Source organism: Doryrhamphus excisus, linkage group LG11, assembly GCF_037039965.1.
Source record: "Doryrhamphus excisus strain RoL-2023G ecotype Guam linkage group LG11, RoL_Dexc_Guam_v1.1, whole genome shotgun sequence".
Taxonomy (NCBI): Eukaryota; Metazoa; Chordata; class Actinopteri; order Syngnathiformes; family Syngnathidae; genus Doryrhamphus; species Doryrhamphus excisus.
This window is the reverse complement of record NC_136367.1, coordinates 14,578,633-14,604,466: the sequence shown is the minus strand read 5'-3', so window position 1 is coordinate 14,604,466 and position 25,834 is coordinate 14,578,633. Positions and strand designations below refer to the sequence as shown.

General features: G+C 41.4%; 1 protein-coding gene across 1 annotated transcript in view; it reads left to right on the top strand.

Annotated features, from left to right (window-relative positions):
* Nucleotides 1-1,789: 1,789 nt before the first annotated feature.
* pappa2 (pappalysin 2) overlaps nt 1,790-25,834 on the top strand; it is a 39,691-nt gene continuing 15,646 nt past the window's right edge. The window contains exons 1-20 of the mRNA XM_058086583.2: nt 1,790-2,678; nt 6,969-7,201; nt 8,589-8,810; nt 8,912-9,510; nt 9,727-9,875; nt 10,726-10,865; nt 11,518-11,671; nt 11,827-12,019; nt 14,501-14,634; nt 15,133-15,315; nt 15,730-16,036; nt 16,796-16,924; nt 17,011-17,096; nt 18,538-18,734; nt 19,390-19,503; nt 20,338-20,473; nt 20,626-20,800; nt 20,959-21,024; nt 21,086-21,182; nt 22,283-22,460. Coding sequence (XP_057942566.2) covers nt 1,964-2,678; nt 6,969-7,201; nt 8,589-8,810; nt 8,912-9,510; nt 9,727-9,875; nt 10,726-10,865; nt 11,518-11,671; nt 11,827-12,019; nt 14,501-14,634; nt 15,133-15,315; nt 15,730-16,036; nt 16,796-16,924; nt 17,011-17,096; nt 18,538-18,734; nt 19,390-19,503; nt 20,338-20,473; nt 20,626-20,800; nt 20,959-21,024; nt 21,086-21,182; nt 22,283-22,460 — 4,207 coding nt within the window. The 5' untranslated portion in view covers nt 1,790-1,963. The remainder of the gene's footprint in view (nt 2,679-6,968; nt 7,202-8,588; nt 8,811-8,911; nt 9,511-9,726; nt 9,876-10,725; nt 10,866-11,517; nt 11,672-11,826; nt 12,020-14,500; nt 14,635-15,132; nt 15,316-15,729; nt 16,037-16,795; nt 16,925-17,010; nt 17,097-18,537; nt 18,735-19,389; nt 19,504-20,337; nt 20,474-20,625; nt 20,801-20,958; nt 21,025-21,085; nt 21,183-22,282; nt 22,461-25,834) is intronic.

The following is a 25,834-nucleotide window of genomic DNA, read 5'->3' as shown; positions in this document are numbered from 1 at the left end:
AAAGTCAAAACTACGAGAATTTTCTACCATTTTCTACCGCTTATCTTCACGAGGGTCGCGGGGGGTGTTGGAGCATATCCCAGCTGTCATCGGGCGAGAGGCGGGGTACACCCTGAACTGGTGGCCAGCCAATCACAGGGCACATATAGACAAACAACCATTCACACTCACATTCATACCTATGGACAATTTGGAGTGGCCAATTAACCTAGCATGTTTTTGGAATGTGGGAGGAAACCCACACATGCACGGGGAGAACATGCAAACTCCACACAGAGATGACAGAGGGTAGAATTGAACTCAGGTCTCCTAGGTGTGAGGCCTGCGCGCTAAGCACTCGACCGCCGTGCAGCCCTACAAGAAAGTAAAGGTTGGAAAGGTCAAGTTGAGGTATCTGAGGTCGTCAAAAAAAACTCTTGAATTCCTCAAGACTCTGGATGTTGTGGTATTGTCTTGTTTGACGTTAGGAACAGTACCACTGTATTGGCCAACCAAGGTGGGGGTCCGCCCCTTTCATAAAGGGTGACAGGAAGGTGTGTTTTTTTTTTTCCTCCCCCGGGTGTGTTCTAAGTAGAACCTTTGCTCTCTCACATCGGTAGGAGCCAGTTGAGGTGGCATCTAGTTCGGAATGCCTCCTGGTGAGGTTTTCTGGGCATGCCCAGCTGGTAGGAGGCCCCGGCCCCCATGCTGGAAGAATTATGTCAACAGCCGGTCTGGGAATGCCTTGGTGTCCTCCCAGTGAAGCTGGAAGATGTGACTCCAGGACTGGGAATTCTGAGCTTCAGCCTCAGAAGGAAGCTCAGAATTCCCTGTGAAGCTCAGAATTCCCAGTGTTTCTAAGGTGTGCACATATAATATATATATAATATATATTATATTATTATATAATATAATATACAATATATTATATAATATTATATTATATCTATATATATCCTATACAAAATTTGAATTTAATTAATTCACAATAAAGAAATAATAAATTAAATAATTTCAAAAAATGGGGCGGCACGGCGGACGAGTGGTTAGCGCGCAGACCTCACAGCAAGGAGACCCAAGTTCAATTCCACCCTCGGCCATCTCTGTGTGGAGTTTGCATGTTCTCCCCGTGCATGCGTGGGTTTTCTCCGGAAAACTCCGGTTTCCTCCCAAAAATATGCTAGGTTAATTGGCGACTCCAAATTGTGAGTGTGAATGGTTGTTTGTCTATATGTGCCCTGTGATTGGCTGGCGACCAGTCCCCCGCCTCTCGCCCAACAAGCAAGTCCTAAAAACAAAATAGAACCCAAACCCGCTAAACAAATGATGAAAGTAGGTTAAAAAGAGACACATATACTTTATGAGCACTCACGTCTTCCCTGCAGATGTCGGGGGAATGCGCTGCTGGCAGGAGAGGGTGGAGGATGTCCTAGTAAGAGAAAACGATGAGGCAAAGGTAGGACGGCCTCCTCAGCAGCAATGATGTCAGGACTGGGACTCCCCAGTGAAAGAGAGGGGAGATGAAGGAGGACATCAGAACTGCATGGACCGTGGAGAAGCTGCAGAAGCAACGGGACAAGACATACGGACTTGAAAGGACTTTGGATTCACACTTTGCACCATTTAGCATTTTCTATTCATTGATTTTGGAAAGGGGATGCCTTAAACATCACAAAGGTCAGGTATTTTGTGCCCACTAGACGTGTGCTCTGTATGCCCATCAGTTCATTGAGTACATCAGCACTAAAGGACACTGGAAGAAATAAGTTATTTCATAACCAACTTCCTTGTCAAGTTGATTTTTTGTGAAAATGACAAAGTATTTTCCCTCCAGGAAGAAAACATGAATGGACTTCACTGGAATTGATTTCATTCAATTGAATTAGAAAATATTTGGATATTTTTATATAGTTGAAAAGTAGTCAGGATCTCAAATTAATACATATTTCTGTGATTTATTTATCTGTCACACATATAAAAAAAGATGTTATCGGTGAGTCTGCTGGCTATGGTGGTGCTTTCCAACACCATGCTGCTCCAGTGCGGTGCACTGAGCCGGTACAAACGCGCCTTGGCGGGCCGGGCGGACAGGGAGCTTTCACGCCAGGCAAATGAACCCTGCTCGCTGTCTTGGAGGCTCCCCCGGCACTTCAGCTGGCCCTTACCGGCTCTTCAGCAACACCCAGTGGCCATTCGGAGGACGACCCGGAGAAAGCTCCACACCACCTTCTGCGACGGTGATTGCATATTCAAGGCGGTATCTCACGGTGCTTTAGAAGACCTGCCTGGAAAGCAAAGAACGTCTGGTGTATTCCCAGGACGACCACCTCGCGCCTCCAGGTTTGCTCGAAGCGTCCATGTGACTCATGACGACCGGGACCGGGACAACTCCACTTCCGCCAACAGAAACAATCATTCTAGCGGAGCAGGGGTTCATCCTTCTTCTAATGGCCCGGAGGAGGACTGGGAGGTGGAAGACGGGGGTCCCACCACAAGCCGTGCCGCCGGAGGCACGTCTCAGTGGGGTAAAGCTGTGCAAGGGGCGCCCCCCTCCTGGATGACGGTACTCCACTTCAGCGGCCGCCAGGAGAAGATCAGGCTCAAGAGGAGCGCACAGGTTGAGCTACCGAGGACTAAGTTCAGCCTGGAGTTGTGGGTCTACCCGGAAGGGGGGCAGAGCAATCCCGCAGTCATTGCAGGTGAGTCAAGATAACAAGCAGCATCACTCACTCACTCCTTTTCTTATAAATATGTCATAACTTTGTTTCTACAGTTTCTTGTTCACTTTAATGGCCGGTTGTTTGGACAAATATAACAATGGCAACAAAAACAGGTCATCAGAGTAACAATTTCCGTTATCCAATGTTCTAGTTATTTGTGTCAAAATACATGGGATTTGGGAAAAACACCATGGAAGTTGCTAGATATCATCTCTTAAATCAGGGGTCTCAAACTCAATTTACTTGGGGGCCACTGGAGCTCGGGTCTGGGTGAGACTGGGCTGCATCAGGTTTTCCAAAAAAAAACAAAAAACAAAAAATGCATTTATTAAAAAAGAAAAAAAAAACCTTCACTTTGGTTCCAATTTTCTACAATAAAAGCTCTGATAAAACATTCCACTGTTCTCAAATATCTTACTTTTTATTTTTCTACACAAAATAAGATGAAAAATAAATAAACAAATCAAGAATAAAGAAAATCAATCAATCAGTAATAAATAAATAAATAAATAAATAAATAAATAAATAAATAAATAAATATAATAATAATAATAATAATAATAATAATAACTTAAGAAACCACATATAGTTGGTGGGTAGACAAATTATTTTTTCAGATTAAAATGAACAAAGCATTATTAGAGCCCTGTAGACATGACAAAACACGACTATAGTCACATTTATACTCTTTTTATTTACAACATATTGCGCAACTGCAGGGTCTTGAGACACATGCTAACTCGCAAACTAGAGAGCTAGCGACCTAAACGGTAGCCTTCAAGTTATTTCCTTTAAACTTAAATAGCCAAAAACTTACCACTTCCACACGGATAGGGAGGATAACTATTAACAGTTATTTAACCTTTAACATGAACATTAATCAAACGTAATAATTTTTTCTGGGTACATGATACCATACAGCATCCATATCAAACTTGCGCAGGCCGCACTAACATTAAACTTTCATATCAAGGCGGGGGCCTCAAACTAGTGTCCTGCGGGCCACATTTGGCCCGCGGGCCACGCGTTTGAGACCCCTGTCTTAAATGAAACTCTTATGAGCTATTTATGTTATGTCATTATATCTGCCTAAACAAGTGTACCTGTGGTTGTACATCTTGCAGATTGCAGATTACAATTGAATGCATCACATAATCAGTTCACAGTTCCACATGTCGAAAAGGAGTAGGAAGAAGCAAAGCTTACTAAATCCTACCCCTCCATCTGGTACTTTTACAATCAGTAACTGTTACATTTGTTCACTTCCTGCCTTTCTAATATAATTTAAGTTTGTATTTTTTTTAAATATATTATTTATTTATTTATTTATTTATTTATTTATTTATTTTATTTATTTAATTTTTAAATGTATCAGGCATTAAAGTGAAGCAATAAAGTTTTTTTTTATTTATGTTTGGTAGCATTGTGTGCTACAATGTACCAATGTGGACTTCCTGGATAAACAAAGTTTAAAGCAGCTACTTGATTAAGAGCCCTATTTTTATTGTGGGTATTATTTATTTTATTATATAATGAAATAGATATAATTTATTGATAATCCATGTCATTATTTGTATGTATTTCATAGTTATTATTCTTTCTATTATATCATGCATTAGTAAGTCTATTTTTCAAGGCTAATCTAGCCGTGATGGCCTACCGCCAATAAGTGGCCTAATGAAGTGTGTGGTGAGTGTATACATGCTTACTTTTAGAAGGCTGTTGTTTTAGTCTCCACTTTCAGCACATCTACAAAAAAAAAAAAAAGACTGACCTGCAGAAAACAAATATTTTGAGCTCTAACCAAAAGCAATGTTCCTGCGGTAGCGAATGACACACTGACCACAGGCATCCGATGAAAACATGTGAGAAAAACATGGTGCATAATGTGGTTTGCTCACATTTGGTGAAGTTATTGGAGAGTTATTAGAGAAGCAATGACGTTTTACGATCGTTGCAGGTGGCTTCAACATGATCATGTGTACCAAATTTTGAAGTTTGAGACTAGAGAAAAAATTACATTTACATTTTGCACTGTTTGATCTAAAATAGGTTCTAAGTACAGCTTCAAAGTGCAAAAATAAGAAATGGGAATGAGGCAAAAAGATTTTCAGGAAGGATTTTATCGCAGACAAGCATTAAAGTGAAATAATCTAAATCGAAGTTTAAGACCACTGGCTTTAAAAGCCCAAATTTTGGCAAACATGTGGATTCAATATCATTTTCTGTCAGGTATTAACACTGTAATGATCTATTGATGGCAAAGGCTAAAAAGCTTTCTCTCTTTGAACTTGGTCAGATTATTCATTCATTCATTTATTTTTTACCGCTTTTCCTCACGAGGGTCGCGGGGGGGTGCTGGAGCCTATCCCAGCTGTCTTAGTTAACTTGGCTTGCTAGCGGCTCGCAGCAATCGTAACTTTTTCAACTAATCAGTTCCTCACACCAGACAGCGTTTCAAGCCAAGCCAAGGGTGTCAGCAAAAAATACTCAAGATCTGTGGTGCAGAAAAGTGAAAAAAGTCCAAAACTTGCAAAGCAAACGCAGGAAGTCACATTGAAGTTTCTTCTCATGGATCGCGTTATATTTTATTGGCAAGACTTTTAGCTGTCACAACACATTAAAGGCTACATAATTAAAGGCAGTGAAGCGTTTTGTTGATAGAAAGAAGGTCAAGAAAGGTCCACTTCGTACTGACGCAGTTATTGTTTTCCAATCATGGTAATCGAGTTGCGATTTCAAATGTTACAATGCTACAATGCCAACAGTTACCAACAGTCAAGTTATTATGGCACCCTCTGCATGAAATTAATCCAAAGATGATCCAAAAATCAGCATTCAAATGCCTCCTTTGTATTGATAGAAAATAGTTTTATTACAAAATAATATCTATCACCAAAGACATAAACTACCAGGGAAATGATACCAACAAGAGAACAACACAGGAACCTGAGGTCAAATGCTTTTGAATTTTTGGAACTTGGAACCAATATTTTCATGTAAAATGAGCCCTGTGAAGAACCCATGCAAGAACTTGGTAATTTTAACTGTGATATTTATCACAGATTTATGTTTAGTAATTAATACCAAAGACCAGGTCAGATTTTCCCATTTGGATCGTGTTTAAGGCAAATTTTCACATAGGAAATAACGTAAATCCAGTTAGAGCTATCCCTCATTTATCACGGCTAGACCCCATTGTAATAAAAATTAATTTCCACAAATTAGGAGTCATTTATAATCGGAATATTTTCACTATTAGAGTGTAGAACAGTTCCAAATATGTTTTTTTAACATTATTAGATGTTATTATTATGGATGAGATGTTATTATCTAGACATGGGATCACCGCCCTAAAGTCACATTTACACTTTTATTACCCAATATAGTAAACAGAGTAAGAAAAAATATTTAAGACATAAATAATATATAATGTATACTCACACACACACTCCATTAGCCTACGGTTTGTTTCATTTGATGCATGCTAATCCAGCAATGATACGGTGCAGCCACAAAGGTTGAAGCGGGAAGTGGCGTGGGACGACTATATGAATATATGGGGAATATTCTAGAAAATACAGATATAGAGAATATTTATTGTTATACATGCAAAAAAATAATGCGAAATAATTATAAAAGAGGAATGAATGGATTATTGTTGATGTAGACTTCCTGTATATTCTTTCAATTTGCTGGTATTTGTACCTTGTTTGACCCCATGGCAGGTTATTTAGCAGTCCATTAAAAAATGCAGTGAGTAAACTTCATGTAATATGTAGGACGCTTTATTTGGGCACCCTGTTTAGTGGAATGATACAGGAAAATGCAGCGATATTAGATGAAAAACTGTTTAAAATAAAAACAATTGTAGTGGATAAAGCGAGAATCATGCAAAAACTGGGTGGGAGGGTGGGGTGGGGGTGTTCGTAAAATAAACATTTGACTGTGTGGCGTATTTCTGCAGTCCCGTGCTGTTGACACCACTGCTTTTTTACAAATGGATTGAACCAGTCCGAGTCACTCATCTCCGTGAGGATGTTTTTGCATTTTGTTTTCCTTCCTTTCACACGCGCCTGCAGACATCGTTGCGGCAAGAGAAGGGGTTCCCTGACCTCTTGTTGTCCCACAGTTTGACATCTGTACAGCAGATGTCTGTCTGTTGCAAGAGCACATGGAAAAATACCTCTGTTGTCTTCTCTGTCTCGGCTCTGTCTATTCTCACTTGTGCGTACATGACCGGAAAATACTGTTATCTCTGTTCTTCAGGAGTGTATGACAACTGCTCCCATTCTCTGAGTGAAAAGGGATGGTCAGTAGGTATTGGTACCACGGACTCTTTCGGCACCAAGGACGCACGGTTCTACTTCACGCTTCGCACGGATCGAGCCTTGAAATCCACCACCGTGTTTAGCCACCAGCAGTACAGAGCCAATGCCTGGACTCACCTGATTGCCACTTACAACAGTCACAACATGACCCTGTACGTTGATGGAGCTAAGGTGAGTGCTTTTGCTACGTATTTGCCTTTGACAGCACTCTTAAAGGGGTAGTGGAGATTTTGTGACATGCAGTTTTATGACATCCGCATTAGCGTGCCTTCAGAGGACTAATACGTCTGCATCACAAACCCCATCCATCCATCTAATTTCGAATCTTACGAAGGGCTGCAAAGGTTTGCTGGTGCCTACCCTAGCGGACCCTAGCCAGCCAATCGCAGGCATTACAAAACCGTGATGTCAGACCTCATAATCGCTCTGTGATATTTTCCCTACCTTTTGTATTGAGTGCGTTTCACAGTGTTTACATGTGTGGATGACGACTGCTGCAACGCCAGGGAGTTAAAGTCAAAGCGAGGAAATTTTTAAAAAAAATTCTAAATAGTGGTGGAGACTTGTAATAATCTGTAAAACAAGTCTAGCTTCTTGCCGAAAGTGGGGGCCGAAGTGTGTTTGTGTGTGTGGTGCACACTTCAACAAGAAGGATTATGGTCCTACAAGTTCAAAATAGAGGAGGCGGGACAGACAGAATGACAGACATAAATAGATAGATAATTCATCTTCAATAGAACCTCACAATTTATAGTTTTTAAATGAAACTTCATGGAAACAAAGGAAAACAATCCAAAGCTACATCTCTGGATGAAAAAGTGATCGCCCCCCTCAACCTAATAACTGGTTGGGCCACCCAACTACAGTCACGCGTTTGCAAAAACTTGCAATATTTTACAGAGCTGTGGAGGAATTTTGGCACATTCTTTGCAGAATTGTTGTCATTCAGCCACATTGGAGGCTTTTCCAGCATGAAGCCTTTTTTAAGGTCATATCACAGCATCTCAATAGGATTCACGTCAGGACTTGGACTAGGCCGCTCCAAAGTCTTCATTTGGTTTGGTGGACTTGCTGGTGTGTTTCGGATCTTTGGAAGTTGCATTCTGCTTGTGGTCACCAACAACCGGACATTCTTCTTCATGCTTTCATTTATCACAGCAAGTCTTCCAGGTTCTGAAGCAGCAAAACAGCCCCAGACCACTACACTACCACCACCATATTTTACTCTCGGTATGATGTTCTTTTACTGTTTTACTTTTTTGGCATTACTTTTACACCAGATGTAATGGGACACACACCTCCCAAAATGTGCAACTTTTGTCTCACCAGACCACAGACTATTTTCCCAAAGATCTTGGGGATCATCAAGATGTTTTCTGGAAAACCTAAGACAAGCCTTAATGTTCTTTTGTTAAGCAATGGTTTTGGTCTTGGAACTTTAGGAATTTTAGATCAGATTCAGGCTTCAGATTCAGACTTTGTATAATCAAGTGGCATCTTATCCAAGTCTGCACCTTTGCCTAATGAAGTACCGTCTTTGCAATTATTTTTCTTTCAGGTGGGAGAAAGCAGTGTCCAGCAGGGGGATCTGTATAGCACCTTTATGAAGACCTGTAGAAGCTTCTTCCTGGGCAGTAACCAGTCAGAGCAGGGACAGAGCTTTCGAGGTCTACTTGGAGGTGTGGTGTTGTGGGACTATGCTGTGTCTCATGAGGACCTGCTGATGCGACCACTCCAACAAACAAGTCCTCTTCTGGCTTTATGGGCTGACTTTGCAAATGTAAGTCTCTGGTCTCTGAAGATCTCAGCTCTCATTGTCCTTTACTAACAAATCTATTGGAGTTTACCGGAACAATAAGTAAATATGTTCCTGTTTTGCAGGTAGAAAAGATGTGGACTCCATACAAAGTTGGCTTTCACCCAGCTATCATTGCCACTCCTGTCCCTGATCCGGAACTTGTCTCCTCCTTCTCGCCACCACCCTGTGGTCTCACGCCTTGTGATAACACCGACATCATTTCTGGCTACAATAATTATTGGCACCTCCGCTCTCACAAACGTATCCGCTACAGGATCGTCAACCTTTGCAATGATGATGGTGGTGACCCAACCGTGTCACAAGACCAGATTCACCTCCAGCACCGGGCCCTGATGGACGCTTTTAATCCTTACAATATCACCCTTGACTTGAGTGTGTACCCAGTCAGAAACTCTAGTCTTCGCCAGAGGTTTGTTCTAAGTAACTGTCGAATTGGGAAAATTGGGAACCGGCAGTGTGATCCGGAGTGTGACCACCCAAATACGGGGCACGATGGGGGCGACTGCCTGAGGTTGGGGCATTGCTCCAGCTGGAAGAGGCAGGATGGAGTTTGTAACACGGAATGTAACAGTATACATTATGACTACGACGACGGAGACTGCTGCGACCCGGAGGTGACGGATGTCCTCAAGACCTGCTTTGATCCGGAGTCCGCTTACAGGTGGGGACTGGCAAGTGGCCCTGCACAGTTTACACTTCACCCCCTTTAACGATCAATTTACTCATCGGTATACCATTGAAATGCACAACTGCGTACCACAGCGGGGACGATAAGAATCACCAGTTTTTTGTTTGGTCTGTTTGATTCAAATTCATCAAAAGTCATTTTGTTACCCCCGCCCCCCTTGCTCCCTGCCCCCATGATTCACTCACACAGGGCCTACATGAGTGTGAAAGAACTGAAGGAGGAGCTTCATTTGAGTGGCGCAGACATTCTGAACGTTTTCTTTGCCAGCAACTCTGTACGAGAAGAGCTAGCAGGAGCTGCAACCTGGCCATGGGCAAAGGAAGCTCTTACGCACCAAGGTAATTCAGTGACCTCCAAACAAGGAAGTACAATATGTTTTTGTCATAATCTTGCTTTTTTTGGTGTTAATGCTCTGATGTTAGCAAAGTCTTACAAACCAGCGGTTTCATTCATATGAGAATTGCGATATGGTGAAATGTGCTTTTCATTTTCTCCTCTTGTGCTGTACGCTTGCTCGCATTCACATTGGATGGAAAACAAAATGGCAGATATTTTCCTGGCATTTTGTCATTATCCTCTCACGATCATGACACAATTATCCACTGGGAAAATCAAAGCAACCCAACAACAAAACACAGAAACATTGGGTGGGATCACCCAATGTACGGTGTATCGGGAAAGTAAGAATGTAAGAAACAGACGACAAACATACAGTATGACTGTAAGGATGGGAGGTAAATGTCATCAAAAATGAGTTGAGTTGACACGGTGGTCTAGTGGTTAGCACGCAGGCCTCACAGCTAGGAGACCCGAGTTCAATTCCACCCTCAGGCATCTCTGTGTGGATTTTGCATGTTCTCCCCGTGCATGTGTGGGTTTTCTCCGGGTACTCCGGTTTCCTCCCACATTCCAAAAACATGCTAGGTTAATTGGCCACTCCAAATTGTCCATAGGTATGAATGTGAGTGTGAATGGTTGTTTGTCTATATGTGCCCTGTGATTGGCTGGCCACCAGTCCAGGGTGTACCCCGCCTCTCAACTGAAGACAGCTGGAATAGGCTCCAGCTCCCCCGCGAACCTCGTGAGGATAAGCGGTAGAAAATGAATGAATACCATTCATTAATTTAATGGTCTAATGGTTTAACTGATATTAAAAACATTTTTAACAGATTTAGTTTTTTTCCTCAGGTGGAATGGTACTTAACCCATCCTACTTTGGCACAAGCGGTCACCACAACACGATGATCCATGAAATGGGCCATATATTTGGACTGTACCATGTCTTCAAGGGAGTGAGTGAACGAGACTCCTGCGATGACCCTTGTCAGGTAAAAGTGGGCTGACAAATGGAGTCACTTCATTATCATCAAATAGCTTGCCCTTAGAAAATAGAACCATGTCTCATGATTTAGGTGTGAGTGGTTAACATGTTGGCCACACTGTCAGGAGATCAGGAAGACCTGGGTTCGATTCTTCGCTTCGCTAGTGAGATTTGCATGTTCTCCCTGTGTGTGTGTGGGTCCTTGGTCTATATGTGCCCTGTGATTGGCTGGCAACCAGTCCAGGGTGTACTCCACCTCTCGTCCGAAGTCAGCTGGGATAGGCTCCAGCATACTCCCGCCACCGGTAGCGGAATAGAAAAGTGACCTTCCATGTGTCAAGAACCAGATGTCACATTCATACCTATGGACAATTTGGAGTGGCCAATTAACCTAGCATGTTTTTGGAATGTGGGAGGAAGTACCCGGAGAAAACCCATGCACGCATGGGGAGAACATGCAAACTCCACACAGAGATGCCCGAGGGTGGAATCAAACACAGGTCTCTTAGCTGTGTGGCCTGCGTGCCAACCACTCGCCTTTTAATGTTAATGTCTCGCCATTTAAATGTACCTGACTTGCTAAATTGACCACTTTTTCCATATTTATTTTTACTATTACTTACAAAATGAGCAGATACGACTTATTTCGCCAACTGTAGGAGACCACCCCATCCATGGAAACAGGAGATCTGTGTGCAGACACGGCACCAACACCCAAGTCCAAAACCTGCCATGACCCCGGGCCTGTTAATGACACATGCGGCAACACCATGTACCAGGACACCCCTTTTAACAACTACATGAGTTACACAGGTAGCGTATTTATGAAAAAAAAAGTAATACTGGAGTATCTGGAAGATACTCCCAGAGATATCCCATACCAACTATAGGATGAAGCAAATGATCTGGAATTGGAACCTAATCTATAAAGATGACCTCTTCAATGATTCTTTACATTTCCTTCGTAGACGACAACTGCACCAATCGTTTCACTCCCAACCAAGTTGCCAGGATGCACTGTTATGTTGACTTGGTCTATCAGAACTGGCTGACAGAACATCTACCTGGTTCCATTCCTATGGCACCAATAGTGACCGACCAGAGTCCAGATTCTGTTTCAATTTATTGGCTGGCACCATTAAGAGGACCACTATATCAAAGGTATGCTTCATTTTGCAGTGTATTATAAATGTCCGAACATACAATTTAGAGTCATTGAAACTGGACAAAAAATCTGATAAATTAATTACAGTAGAGCAGATTTTGTAAATGCACATAATTATATACATTACATACATAATTATGACCATGTTCGTCATACTCGACTTAGCTTGGTGCCCCTGGAGGTGGGTGGGTGAGGCTGAGTCAAATACAATTTTCCACAAAAAAAAGGTTTCAAGTACAGTGGAGCCTCGGTTAGTGTACGCCCTGGTTATCAAGTTTTTCAGTTACATTGAAAATATATGCCAAAATTTTGCCTCGGTTTGCCTGCATTTTTTGATTAGCATTCACTATGATGTGAGTTTTGTAGTGTCATGACAGTTTTCAAATTGGCAATACCACCATCCTTCTCAATTGCTTGGGCTCATTTCATGAAATCGATCTGACTTTCTCACCACAACTTGTACTTTCTGCGAAATACAAAAGCTTGTATCTCTTCCAAAAAACTATTTTTTTTTCTCATCTATGTTGTCAGTGCTCCTAAAATGTATCGACCCATTGGCATTGTGTAAGCATCCATCCATCCATTTTCTATGCTGCTTATCCTCATTAAGGTCAAGAGGGCAAGAGGCGGGGTACACCGGACTGGTGGCCATCCAAACACAGGGCACATATAGACAAACAACCATTCACACTCACATTCATACCTATGGACAATTTGGAGTGGCCAATGAAGCTAACATGCATTCAAATGTTTGGATGTTTTGTCACAATGCTCCAGAACTATTTAAATATTCCTCGAATCACAACTCAGTCCTTCAATGATAGTTTTTATTGTAGTTGAAATTTTGGAATATGCCATTGCCTTTAGGACTGCAGCATGGATTTGTGTCTATCTGATGGGATTATTATTATTATTACTTTAGTACAGATTGTTCTTGTTGCTCAAGTTTTGCTCTGCCATCCATGTGAGGTCATTGTCCAGTCCTTGACATAGAAGTCAAAGGACAATGCTCTTACCATTTGTAATTTATGCCATTTTGCAATGAGTAACTTTACCACAATACCAATGCATCACAGCACAGTGACAGGAATACCGTCGTAAGCTGTATGCACATTATTATACTAACATGAGCCCACTGAGGTAATATGTTACTGTTGTCCTATAACACGGATATGCACTCACACTAAACGAATAGGTAGATAAGTAAATAAAGACAATTCTTGCTTTGACTGTCATTGACTGAGTATACACTTTTTCCCTGCGAAAGGTTTGGATGGAGGAGACTGTAGAACGAAGCACATTAGGCTGCACTTGGTGACCTGCCTCCACCAATGTGAGTCGATAGTTGATAACATTGGTCTTTCATTTTGACCCGATTTTCATTCAGGACAGCATGGTGTCCTTGTGATCCTTGGCCTCTTCCCCCTATTCCACCATGCATATTTACTCCTTCTCCTCTTCTTCTTCTTCTTCTTCTTGCTCATTCTCTTCCTCGAGCACACAATTGCCCTTGTTCATTTTCTCATCTGGGTGCCTCCATGTTAAGACATTGTACCGGTGCTTTTCAAGCTCCATACAGTATATATGTTTGGCAGCATTCAAATTAAAAATCAAATTAACTTTATTTGTATAGCACTTTTCCTGCAAAGACATGCAACACAAAGTGCTTTACAGAATTAAAAACAATTACCACAATTAAAAGGAAAAACTATTGCAAAGAAAGCCCCTCCATCCCACCCTCCAGACTAGACACACACACCCACACACACACAATCACACACAGTAGGGAGACATGGCATGGCACTGAGGATCAAGGAAACGCCACCTTTGGGGCCGTCCACATTGGGAGGAGCCGCAGGCCGTGCCATCGGGGGACCAGCACCCAGGCCCCCCTACTCCGACAGACGGGCAGACCCCCACATTAAAAGGGAGGAACCCCCAGCCGGCCGGGTCGAAGGGACCCAAGGATGGCACCCCCTCAGCATACCCGACACAGCCCCCAGTGTGGAGGATTCACAATTATGTTTGTCTATATGTGCCCTGCGGCCAGTCCCATCCTAATGAGGATAAGCGGTATAGAAAATGGATGTATGGATGGATATAGCTCTCACAAAAATATATAAAAAATATGACTTTCATGACTTTCCTGACTCCTGACATGGAATAACATTCCCACCAGCCTCCTGGAAACATTGGCATCAAGCATGACCAAAACAATTTTTCAGGTGATTGACAAGAATGGCACATAAAATATAAATTAATGCGATTTTTCAAATTAAAATTTTGATCAAGAATGTATATATTATATATATGATGGTTATATAGTGAGTTTGAGACCCCTGGTGTACATGCACTGTATGTGGTTCCATTATTATACTAACAGGTTGAGCAGAAAAAAGAGCTAATGAACAATAAATAGCAAGCATTTCTGATGTTGTGGAAGTTTGAGACAATGGTATGTTTTTCTTTTCCGCTAGCTCCCACTCCCATGTGTCTGGGGTCAGCTGTAAGGAATGCGAGAAGGACGGTGTTTTTCACCAATACGCCTACGAGGCCACCTCGACCCGCGTCTGTGACACGTCTGGCTACTGGGCACCCGATGAAGCCATTGGTCAGTCAAACCTGATGAGTCCTTTTGTTTGTTCTGATAAGTGTTGTTGTGTTTCATAAAAGTAGCCTTTAGCATATACGTACATGTGCTGACCACGCCCTGAGGAATAAACAGGATGCAACGCAACTGATGGAAAAAAGTTACATTTCATTCATGTAATCATTAAACAGTCTTTTCCCTGAGCTTTGGTAGCTCTTTGGTCTTGCCCATTTTAAAAAATAATATGGACTATTATTAGTCGAATCAGTAATCTTACACTGATGAGACATGACTTTATATTACATTAGCTTCACGGAGTGGGTGTGCCCGGAAGAGGGCTGTGGGTGGAATAAATTAAAACAGAATACAGCCGGAATAGGTGTCAATTCTGGAAGATCAAGACAGGTTTCTGTGTGTAGCTGCGCTATAGCAGTCAACAAATCAATACAAAGGGCCAAAAATAAGCATAGTGGGTCCTCTTTAACCATCTGAATTCTGTGTGGTGTTTTCCAACTTTAGGCCAACCTGATGTGGAGCAGTTATGTGAACCGAGTCTCCAAGCGTGGAGTCCTGAACTTAGTCTTTATGACACCAATGTGACGTCACCGTGTCCTGAACCAGAGGGCTGCACCCTCACACTGAAGTTCCTCCATCCTCTGGTCCCACACACTCTAACCCTCTGGGTCACATACATCTCAATAAGTAAGTATTATAATACTACATATTATAGTACTACAGCAAAGTACAGCAACAAAAATATCTTATTAAGTCCTATCTCTCTTTGGCTTGCTTTTTTCGTGGTGTAAAGGTACCGAATTGTCATGCAGTATGAATTCACAGGCAATTTCCATCTACTTTAATAATAAGTGAGCGCTATCAGACACTCAAGTTATCACAAGCGCTTGATTGCAGTAGTTGCTGCTAAGGGTGGCCCAACCACTTATTTTCATTTCAGTTTTCATTCATTATTTATACAGTTAAACTTTTTATTATTTACGTGACATTTGGTCTTGTTTTCTTTTAAATGCAATTTATGTGGCAAAGTGGTGGTGTTGTAGGGTGATATGCAGGGTTTCATTACATTTGATGCCGCACTATTCTTTGACCTCCTTTCAGGTAATCCAGCCATAGCTGACATTGAGCTGATTACAGACACGGGTAAAAGCATAAACCTTGGACCCCAGCACGTCTTCTGCGACATGCCCTTCACCCTGCGCCTCGACTCCAACTCCAACGCTGCCATTGGTGCCATCAAGCTCTACACCTTTGACGAGAGGATGGAGATTGATGCCGCAATGTTGTCTTCTGGCCCTGGCAGTCCTTTGTGCTCAGGCTGCCGACCTTTGCTGTATCGGATTCATAGACAGCCACCTTTCATCAGCAAATCACAATCGCCTCAGACCCAGCAGACATTCACGGACAGGTGACGATTACGTGATTATTATTCTTGCATGATATCATATCTCTATGATGACCACAACTTTAAGGTCAATATACCGTTCAAAACTAAGTTATCTATGTGTTTGTGTTTTCCAGTAGTGGCTGATCTATTCAGTGACTATTACAATTACGTTACATTACCGATCTATTTAATTACTATTTCAAACATTACAACACTGTTGTTGTTGTTATTGTGCAGATCTGAGAATACAGTCATTCCGACTGTATCACATAAAGCAATGATAGTTTGTCATGAGGAAAACTATTCGAAATGCATACATGTAAATTCTGGTGTCTTAGCCATGCTCACTAAATTTAAAGGTATAATGTATCGGTGTACCAGCCACATGCGTCCACGCCATAAAAAGACATTGTGACATGTACAACTCCACGCCTATCATAAGCTATGAAAATACTGAAAAGAAGCTTGTCAACCCATCGGGAAAGGAATGAAGTAATAACTAAATATAGCACTCACAACATTGAATTCATCACACAGCAGCCTAACACTCAAAGGCTACCAAGAAAATATACAATACCAATACAAGTTTAAGATAACAAACAGCAGATATTTTAACATCTACTAATAATTCATCTGTCCAAAAGGACAGACACTCCCCAGTGGCCCCGGAGATTGGGCAATATTGGGTAGATTGAGGGGATTGTTTACAATATTTTCTACAGTTAACGAAGTAAGTCTGTAACCACAAATCTAAGCATGAGTACATTTTCTTCTCACCAGAACAGTAAAGAGGGGAGAAAAATATGAGTACATGATCCAGGTTGAGACAGAAGGTCATCTCAGCGATCTCTCACCGTCTCTCTATTACACCCACGGTCAGCCCTACTGCGGGGATGGCGTCATTCATGGGTACGTATGTGCATTTAACAGATGACAAGCATGTAAATGTTGAGTACACGAAGATAAAGCTGATGACGATTGTCTGGTCTCTGTAGGGCAGAGGAGTGTGACGATGGTAATCTGCTGGATGCAGACGGCTGTTCTAAAAAGTGCCTCAAAGAAAAGGGCTTCAGCTGCCTTGGTGAGTGTCAAGAAGTGTTTATGGGCTGCCTGTTTCAATATCTCCAAAAACGGTTCATTTTTAGGACTCAGAAAATCTATTATTTACTTGACAAGAACTGCATCCTCTACTTCCACCGGAAATTGCATTTTGCGGAAATAAGTAAATCTTACGACGAGGGTTTGGGGGTGCTGGAGCCTACCCCAGCTGTCTTCGGGCCAGAGGCGGGGTACACCCTGGACTGGTCGCCAGCCAATCACAGGGCACATATAGACAAACAACCATTCACACTCACATTCATACCTATGGACAATTTGGAGTGGCCAATTAACCTAGCATGTTTTTGGAATGTGGGGGGGAAACCGGAGTACCTGGAGAAAACCCACGCATGCACGGGGAGAACATGCAAACTTCACACAGAGATGGCCGAGGGTGGGATTGAACCCTGGTCTCCTAGCTGTGATGTCTGCGTGCTAACCACTTGACCGCCGTGCAGCCCTAATCAATGAACAGTGATGTACAAGGCTTTGATCATCTCTGATCTCTTATTGGTCTTATTGGTTTTATCCACAAAGTGGAATACTGGACAGTGCAGGTGAAGTTCCCAAAATTCCCATTGCGGGTATGAATTATTAATAATGCTGACATACTTAAGAATAAATTAATGATGAGTACAAGGAAAGTAGTTTCCAAAGCAATACAAAATCAGGATGAACACAGGGTGGTATAGCTTAACTCCAAAACTATTTCAATATAAAGAATCCGTATTCATCATACTTATCTTATCCAACTCAAAGGAGAATTGCACTTTTTGGAATTTTCCCATTATTCCCAATCCTTATGTGAAACATGAACACATTTATTTCCCTTTTCTGTGCCAGAATGCCAGAAAACAAGTTAATATGAGCTAGCTAACAATACATATCACTTGGACACACCTATTTCACCAATATAAGCCCCCTGAATATAATCACAATATTTCCATTTAATCAAAATATGCATTATTTTGCATTAATATCTTTTTTTCTGTAGTTATATCATTGGCCAGCAATCTCCGCTGCATACTTGGGATTACCGAAATAGCAAATATTTTCTTTATAGTAGTCGGCGTAAATAGTTAAGAGCTGCAACAATGCCAAGTAAATCACAGTAAAAGTATCACAGTGTATTCCTAATACAGGCATGCAAATTACCCTGACTCCTTTTAAAAATGCTAATTATTAAAAAAAATGGTGGACCCAAAAATACGCCCTTGGATATTTGTGTCTGTTGACAACAAAGAAAGTCCGATATGGTACTGTTGACGTGGCGAACATCAGTTGTGGCCAACAAAAACACAGTCAAGATTTATTCAGATTTGCTTGACTGACAAAAAGATTTGGATGAAATGTTCTGCCAGATTTGAAAATCTGGATTTGTATTCTTTCATAAATCGTCTTATCCTATTCTCTTTTTCCAACAGGTGAGCCTAGCCAGTGTTATGTGTTTGAAGGGGACGGTGTGTGCGAAGAGTTTGAACGGGTCTCCAGTGTGCAGGATTGTGGATATTTCACACCTTTGGGGTACACAGACCAGTGGGCATCGAGTGCTACAGCTTCTCATCAAGACCCTGATCACTGTCCCGCCCATGCGGCCACCGGCGAACCATCATTTAAAAAGGTATGTATAGGGATAAACCACAAGGAAAATATAATATTATATTATAATAATATAATATCATAACAGTTGTTTTTGTACACCAGTGATTCCCAAAGTGTGGACCGTGGTGGCACTGCAGGTGGGCCATGAGAGGCCATTAAAAATATAATTAATTTTTGCAAATATTATTATTTTTATTGTAAAATATTTATTGCATGATTTAAATAAATACTTATAGGCCTAAGTAATAACCTTCTGAGTGTTATTGACCTGCCAACATTTTAGGAATCTTATACAGTTTATGATTGGAACGTAGCTCTCTGGTCATCATGCTAGTCTTGAATGCAGTTATGAAAAGTTTGAGAAATAATTAGATTAAAAGTTTGGGCTTCCTTTATCTCCCTTATTTTTATAAAAATAAAAATAAAAATAAAAATAAAAATAAAAATAAAAATAAAAATAAAAATAAAAATAAAAATAAAAATAAAAATAAAAATAAAAATAAAAATGCTCTGAGAATGCAACCTTTTGTCTATGTCCTGTTTATAGGACAAAGGTGGACCGTGGACGTTTTTTAGATTTTCAAGTGGGCCCTGAGTTGGTAAAGTTTTAGAACCCCTGTTGTAGACAATGAATGCCCTGGCCAAATTACACACTCACATATGTTCTAATAAAGCTCTGTAGGTACCAGTACATGGATGTGAGTGACAACCTTCCCACTGATGCATGGTTCCCTTGCACAGCTAATTCAGACATAAGTAATGACCTGGAACATCCATTCTGGTTGAAGGTAAGTGTGTGCATATGTACATGTGTGTAAACATGTTGACATGACTAAATACTGACTATTAATTAACAATCAATGTCCGTTTCATGAATAAATACAGAATGCACTGCTGATCAAAATTTGAAAACCAGTTGAAAAACTACAAGAAATTAATTTCACATTGTTGGAGCTTAAGAAGAAATTGGAGTAAGGCAACGTTTTCAATAAGCAATTTATTGTAAAGAAGAATTGAGCTGAAATCAGTCTTTAAAATGGACACTTTTGTGATGTGAGGAGGGGACAAGGCCTTTGATGACGTTTTGATGACAGCTGATGGACAGCCTATTTTCACTTTCACAAAGGACAGAAACTACACAAGTATCGTATTATTACAGTTGCACATCACTTACAGACGCAGAAGCATATTAGAAAGTATTCCAGAACTGGTATGCTCTGTATTAGGGGTGGAGCTGAACCCAAATACAGTATTCGGAAAGGCACTAATAATAATTTTTTTATGAACAAATATATTATAAATATTACTATTGGGGAAAATATCTTATTAGAAAGCTGCGAGCGAGAGGCGGGGTACACCCTGGACTGGTGGCCAGCCAATCCCAGGGCACATATAGACAAACAACCATTCACACTCACATTCATACCTATGGACAATTTGGAGTGGCCAATTAACCCAGCATGTTTTTGGAATGTGGGAGAAAACCAGAGTACCCGGAGAAAACCCACTCATGCTCTGGGAGAACATACAAACAGATGATGAAAAATATTGTGACATACTAATAATACTAATAAGCAGATACAGCATTATTACCATTTGTAACGTTTCCACTTATATTTTAGGTGGGATTTGTCCATTCTGGAGTGGCTGCCTCTGTTATCGTTTATCTGGCTTTAGACGGATCATGGAGTGGGGAGCACTGTCACAGGACAGCTACCATTGTGCTTTTGGATACCACTGGAAAGAATCACTCATTAGGTACTTTGGCTGCTGTTAACGTCTATGTACTCATTTGTATTTTGGAATTGATCTGCTTATTGTTGAATTACAAATAAGTCGACAACAGCAGCAGCAAGAAAAGCTGTTTAACAGCAAAGATCCACATTATGTTTACTCCCTCCATCTCTCAGGCACACATAACCTCTCATGCCATCGGAACCCCTTGATGGTTAACGTGACCCATGACCTCTCCCAGCCCTTCTTCCTGACAGCGTCTGTTATCCTCCTCTTCTCCTCCCCTTCTGTGGCAATCAGGGGCGTGGCCTTGAGGACCTCCTGCCACTTCAGCACCTTCGCCAAGACCGGGTGCGCATCAGAGGGTGGGCTCTCCCACAGCTACCTACTTACAATACATTATACAATATGAATATCATTGACTAACTATTTTCCTTAGCATAGATTCTTACTGGTGGTTGTTTTTTTCTGTCTTGTGCCCCTAATTGTGCCCTGTGTCCTTTCGATAGCTGCTTGAGGCAGACATGTCAGATGGACAGCTGCCACCCCCCCCAAATTGATCATGCCTTTGTCAGGTAGGTTCCTATTAAAGATGAATAACATGCAAACAAATAAGATCTCAACATATTGTCGCAGGTGTGCAGGAGGAGGAGAGTCGTCTCTCTGCTCCGTTCAGTGTCATCGTGGTTTCAGCATCACCATCATCAACGGGAAGCAAATCCCACTCCACCAGGTACAATGACTAATGTGACTGTTTTCTTTCTTTTACAGTGTTCTATTTTCTTACTGGCTTTTATATTCAATGTAGGAAATATCGATAATAATGACATAAGTCCATCAGACATTTCCGAGTATTATGTACGTCCATGAAAAGGTAAACTACTTATTTTAGTGTAAATGGCTGCTCTTTACGTGGATATGCAGGAAAATAGCAGACGTGCGACAAAGTCGGTCTGCGACTCTCAGGTCAAGACGAGCAAGTCTACGTCAAGTTGTCAAGGAAACAAATCTAGGAAATTTGACAAATAAAATTCATCCATTTGAATTGGTTATATATATATTTTTATAAAAATAAATAAACAAATTAGACTTTGCCATAGAAAAGGAGTGCTGACGTAGCATTCAGGAATTATGTATTCTACATATTCGTTGTTTTTCTTTGATTGGGCATTAATAGATGCATTCAATGGGGGTAGACTCTGAGTGAAAACATTTCTTGCTGGAAATGACATAATAACCATCGCGTTAGTTGACTACTTTGACTGGGGACCCATTTTACTCAACACATTCACTGAAAATCCAGAGTATTTTCATCTCATCAGAGATGGAATATTTTCATAGAGTGGTGGCTGCACGCTGCAAGTGGTTAGTATGCAGGCCTTGTAGGTCACAGTCAGGAGATTGGGAAGTCCTGGGTTTGATTCTTCACTTGGGATTTTCTCTGAGTACTACGGTTTCCTCCCTCATTTCAAAAACATGCTAGGTTAATTGGCCACAGGTATGAATGTGGGTGGGAATGGTTGTTTGTCTATATGTGCCCTGTGATTGGCTGGCCACCAGTCCAGGGTGTACCCCTGCCTCTCGCCCCAAGACAGCTGGGATAGACTCCAGCATAGCCCCACCCTAGTGAGGATACGTGGTATAGAAGATGGATGGATGATATAGACAATGTGAGAACTTATTAGATGGAAAAAAGTCCTTAATTGGTGAAGATTTTTGAAGGTGTCGAGCCAGCGTTTACATTTGTCACATGTTCCCTGACATGTTATATCAATAACTACTTTTATTGTGTGGAGAGCAATACCATTATTCTATTCCTCTCTCTTCTTCCAGAGACAGACGGAGATGGAGTGTTTTCATGGTTTATGGGATCGTGTAGTCAGCTGTCAGCCTGTAGACTGCGGTCTGCCTGATCAGTCTCATGTCTACCATGCCATATTCAGCTGTCCCTGGGGGACCACCTTTGGCAAACAGTGCTCCTTCACTTGTGGGACGCCAGCCGTACTTCAAGGTAAACCCCCAACGGGTCTCCTTTTGTCTGGTGTTTTGTTAGAATGCAGAATACAGTCTAATCATCAACTGTATCATCAATTTTAAAATTAAATATGATGATCTGGATTTAGAAAAGCGCTAGTACAGTAATGCCTAATACAGTAAATCCCTTCTCAAATAAAACATTGCTTCCGCCGCCTTGTGGCTTGTTGCAGTACTTTCAGAGCCTGCAAGCCACCCCCATGTAACACACAAGCAGCAACCAAAATGAAGTACCACATCCATCAAACATTTATCTAATAATTACAATTACACAGCCAGCAGTTGAAACATATGACAATTACAATGTCAGAAGCCAGTATTATCTACACAAAGACACACTCGTCCACATCTTTATCAACAAGGTTGTTGGAGAAAGTCAGTGTTGTGCAAGTCTCAAGTAAGTCTTAAGTCATGTCTCAAGTAAAAACGTGCTTGTCGGAGTCAAGTCTCAAGTAAAAGCGTGCATGTCCAAGTCAAGGTAAGACAGTTCGAGTCAAGTCTCAAGTAAAAGCGTGCATGTCCAAGTCAAGATAAGTTCGAGTCAAGTCTCAAGTAAAAACGTGCATGTCCAAGTTAAGTCTCAAGTCAAGATAAGACCGTTCGAGCTAAGTCTCAAGTAAAAACGTGAATGTCCAAGTCAAGGTAAGACAGTTCGAGTCAAGTCTCAAGTAAAAGCGTGCATGTCCAAGTCAAGATAAGTTCGAGTCAAGTCTCAAGTAAAAACGTGCATGTCCAAGTTAAGTCTCAAGTCAAGGTAAGAAAGTTCGAGCTGAGTCTCAAGTAAAAACGTGAATGTCCAAGTCAAGGTAAGACAGTTCGAGTGAAGTCTCAAGTAAAAGCGTGCATGTCCAAGTCAAGATAAGTTCGAGTCAAGTCTCAAGTAAAAACGTGAATGTCCAAGTCAAGTCCCAAGTCGAGATAAGACAGTTCGAGTCAAGTCTCACGTAAAAACGTGAATGTCCAAGTCAAGTCCCAAGTCGAGATAAGACAGTTCGAGTCAAGTCTCACGTAAAAACGTGCATGTCCAAGTTAGGTCTCAAGTCAAGATAAGACAGTTCGAGTCAAGTCTCAAGTAAAAACGTGAATGTCCAAGTCAAGTCTCAAGTCGAGATAAGACAGTTCGAGTCAAGTCTCAAGTAAAAGCGTGCATGTCCAAGTCAAGTCTCAAGTCAAGATAAGACAGTTCGAGTCAAGTCTCAAGTTGTAGGTTTAAAATAGCCTGGTCCTTACTGGTCCCAATCAGTTGCAGGGTACTATTTTGTGGAAACAGTTACAGTGAAGAAAATAAGTATTTGAACACCCTGCTATTTTGCTATTTCTCCCACTTAGAAATCATGGAGGGGTCTGAAATTTTCATCGTAGGTGCATGTCCACTGTGAGAGAGATAAACTAAAAAGAAAAATCCAGAAATCACAATGCATGATTTTTTAACAATTTATTTGTGTGATACAGCTGCTAATAAGTATTTGAACACCTGAGAAAATGAATGTTAATATTTGGTACAGTAGCCTTTGTTTGCTATTACAGAGGTCAAACGTTTCCTGTAGTTTTTCACCAGGTTTGCACACACTGCAGGAGGGATCTTGGCCCACTCCTCCACACAGATCTTCTCTAGATCAGTCAGGTTTCTGGGCTGTCGCTGAGAAACACGGAGTTTGAGCTCCCTCCAAAGATTTTCGATTGGGTTCAGGTCTGGAGACTGGCTGGGCCATGCTAGAACCTTGATATGCTTCTTACGGAGCCACTCCTTGGTTTTCCTGGCTGTGTGCTTCGGGTCGTTGTCGTGTTGGAAGACCCAGCCACGACCCATCTTCAATGCTCTGACAGAGGGAAGGAGGTTGTTCCCCAAAATCTCACAATACACGGCCCCAGTCATCCTCTCTTTAATGCAGTGCACTCGTCCTGTCCCATGTGCAGAAAAACACCCCCAAAGCATGATGCTACCACCCCCATGCTTCACAGTAGGGATGGTGTTCTTCGGATTGTACTCTTCATTCTTCTTCCTCCAAACACGCTTATTGGAATTATGACCAAAAAGTTCTATTTTGGTCTCATCTGACCATAAAACTTTCTCCCATGACTCCTCTGTATCATCCAAATGGTCATATGCAAACTTAAGACGGGCCTTGACATGTGCTGGTTTAAGCAGGGGAACCTTTCGTGCCATGCATGATTTCACATCATGACGTCTTAGTGTATTACCTACAGTAACCTTGGAAACGGTGGTCCCAGCTCTTTTCAGGTCATTGACCAAGTCCTGTCGTGTAGTTCTGGGCTGATTCCTCACCTTTCTTAGAATCATTGAGACCCCACGAGGTGATATCTTGCATGGGGCTCCACTCCGATTGAGATTGACCGTCATGTTTAGCTTCTTCCATTTTCTAATGATAGCTCCAACAGTGGACCTTTTTTCACCAAGCTGCTTGGTAATTGCTCCGTAGCCCTTTCCAGCCTTGTGGAGGTGTACAATTTTGTCTCTGGTGTCTTTGGACAGCTCTTTGGTCTTCGCCATGTTACAAGTTAAAGTCTTACTGATTGTATGGGGTGGACAGGTGTCTTTATGCAGCTAACGACCTCAAACAGGTGCATCTGATTCAGGATGATACATGGAGTGCAGGTGGACTTCTAATGGGCAGACTAACAGGTCTTTCAGGGTCAGAATTCTAGATGATACACAGGTGTTCAAATACTTATTTGCAGCTGTATCACACAAATAAATTGTTAAAAAATCATGCATTGTGATTTCTGGATTTTTCTTTTTAGTTTATCTCTCTCACAGTGGACATGCACCTACGATGAAAATTTCAGACCCCTCCATGATTTCTAAGTGGGAGAAATAGCAAAATAGCAGGGTGTTCAAATACTTATTTTCTTCACTGTAATCCTTGATTGCATAAGGAGGAAATGCTGGCTGTCATTTGAATCATTATTGGTTGCAACTTTAGGATGTTTCCTCTGTGTTTTTGACCTAATGCCTATGGAAGTGAATATCGTGAAATAAGGACATTTACAGTCAGCTCCAGAGTAACTTTCAGCTATTTTGCCTTGTTGCTACCAATGACTGATTTCCTTGGACCTACACTCTATCATAATACAAATTAAATATGTATTTAAAATTAATTTAATTTCACGGTTTTACGGTGTATAATCATTCTTATTTATTTTTGTGCCCTGTTTCCTGCTTTGGTGATTCTATACATATCATCAGAATGAACAAAGGCAATCCACAGGAGCCACAGGGAAGGCTCAAGTTTCACCGCAGAGTCAGCAGTACGACCAGTTTTTCTGATCTGAAAACACATTGTGCAGAATTAATTAAATTTGTGGTTTTTGGGTCTACATTCAGATGCA